This window comes from Eimeria mitis, genomic scaffold (genome assembly GCF_000499745.2).
Source record: "Eimeria mitis Houghton genomic scaffold, Emh_scaff2700, whole genome shotgun sequence".
NCBI classification, from domain to species: Eukaryota; Apicomplexa; class Conoidasida; order Eucoccidiorida; family Eimeriidae; genus Eimeria; species Eimeria mitis.
In genome coordinates, this window is record NW_013571045.1 from 6,409 (window position 1) to 7,418 (window position 1,010).

General features: G+C 60.0%; 1 protein-coding gene across 1 annotated transcript in view; it reads left to right on the top strand.

Moving 5' to 3' along the window:
* Positions 1 to 1,010, top strand: part of EMH_0057450 (uncharacterized protein) — a gene marked incomplete at both ends in the record, with an annotated part of 7,372 nt that overhangs the window by 6,176 nt on the left and 186 nt on the right. The window contains one exon of the mRNA XM_013497479.1: positions 230 to 1,008. Within this exon, the coding sequence (XP_013352933.1) occupies positions 230 to 1,008 (779 nt within the window). The remainder of the gene's footprint in view (positions 1 to 229; positions 1,009 to 1,010) is intronic.

Sequence of the window (1,010 nt, forward strand, 5' to 3'; positions counted from 1 at the left end):
GGAACATCAACAGCAGCAACAGCAGCAGCAACAGCAGCAGCAGCAGCAGCAGAGAGCTCTTCTCGAGTTGCTGCAGAAAGCAAAGTAAGAATATGCGATGTCTTTTTGCTGCTGCTCAGTTGCTGTCTGTATCGATAGCCAGTAGACTGGCTCGGTAGCGTGCACATGCTGTGTGTTGCTGCTGTTGCTGCTGTGCTGCTGCTGCTGCTGCTGCTGGTTTTTGCTGCAGGCTCCTGCAGCAGCAGGCAGGAGAACTGGAGGAGGCTGTTGCTGCTGTGGAGCAGCAGGCAGCTTCTTGTCTCCCGCTTGAGCCGTTCTCTGCTGCAGGTGCAGCTGATATACAGGACGCAGGGGACTTGCTGCAGCAGCTGCAGCAGCAGCAGCAGCAGCAGCAGCAGCAGTTGCTGCTGCCGCCGCAGTTCGGGCTGCCTGCTGCTGCCACAGCAGCAGAACTCAAGCCTCACGGAGACACTTCTATGCTGCCGTTGGTGCAGCGGTTGCTGCAGGAGCACACAGCCACTCGCGCCCGCGAGGCAGCGGGTCGGCGTGCGTTGCTGCAGCAGCTGCAGCAGCAGCAGCAGCAGCAGCAGCAACCGCAGCAGCAGCAACAGCAGCAGCAGGGAGTCAGTTTCTTTGCAGCAACAGCAGCAGAACTGGAAGCAGCAGATGATAGCATAGGTCTCCACGCCAAAGGAGACAGCAGACTTGAGCAGGAGACAGAGCTCGACCTCGATTGGGAGACGCTGCCCAGCAGCCTTGATGAATACAGCAGCAGCAGCAGCAGCAGCAGAAGCAGGAGCAGCAGCAGAACCAGCAGCAGCAGCAGCGGTGATTTCTGCGCGAGGGAAACCAGAAGCAGCCGCAGGGGACGCCGGAGGTACCGTCGTGGCGGCAGCAGCAGCAGGAGCAGCAGCAGCAACAGCAGCAGGAGCAGCAGCAGCAGCAGCAGAAGAGATGCAATGGTTGACAGCGACAGCGATGCATTGGTGGGGGCTGAGGAGACAGGCGGA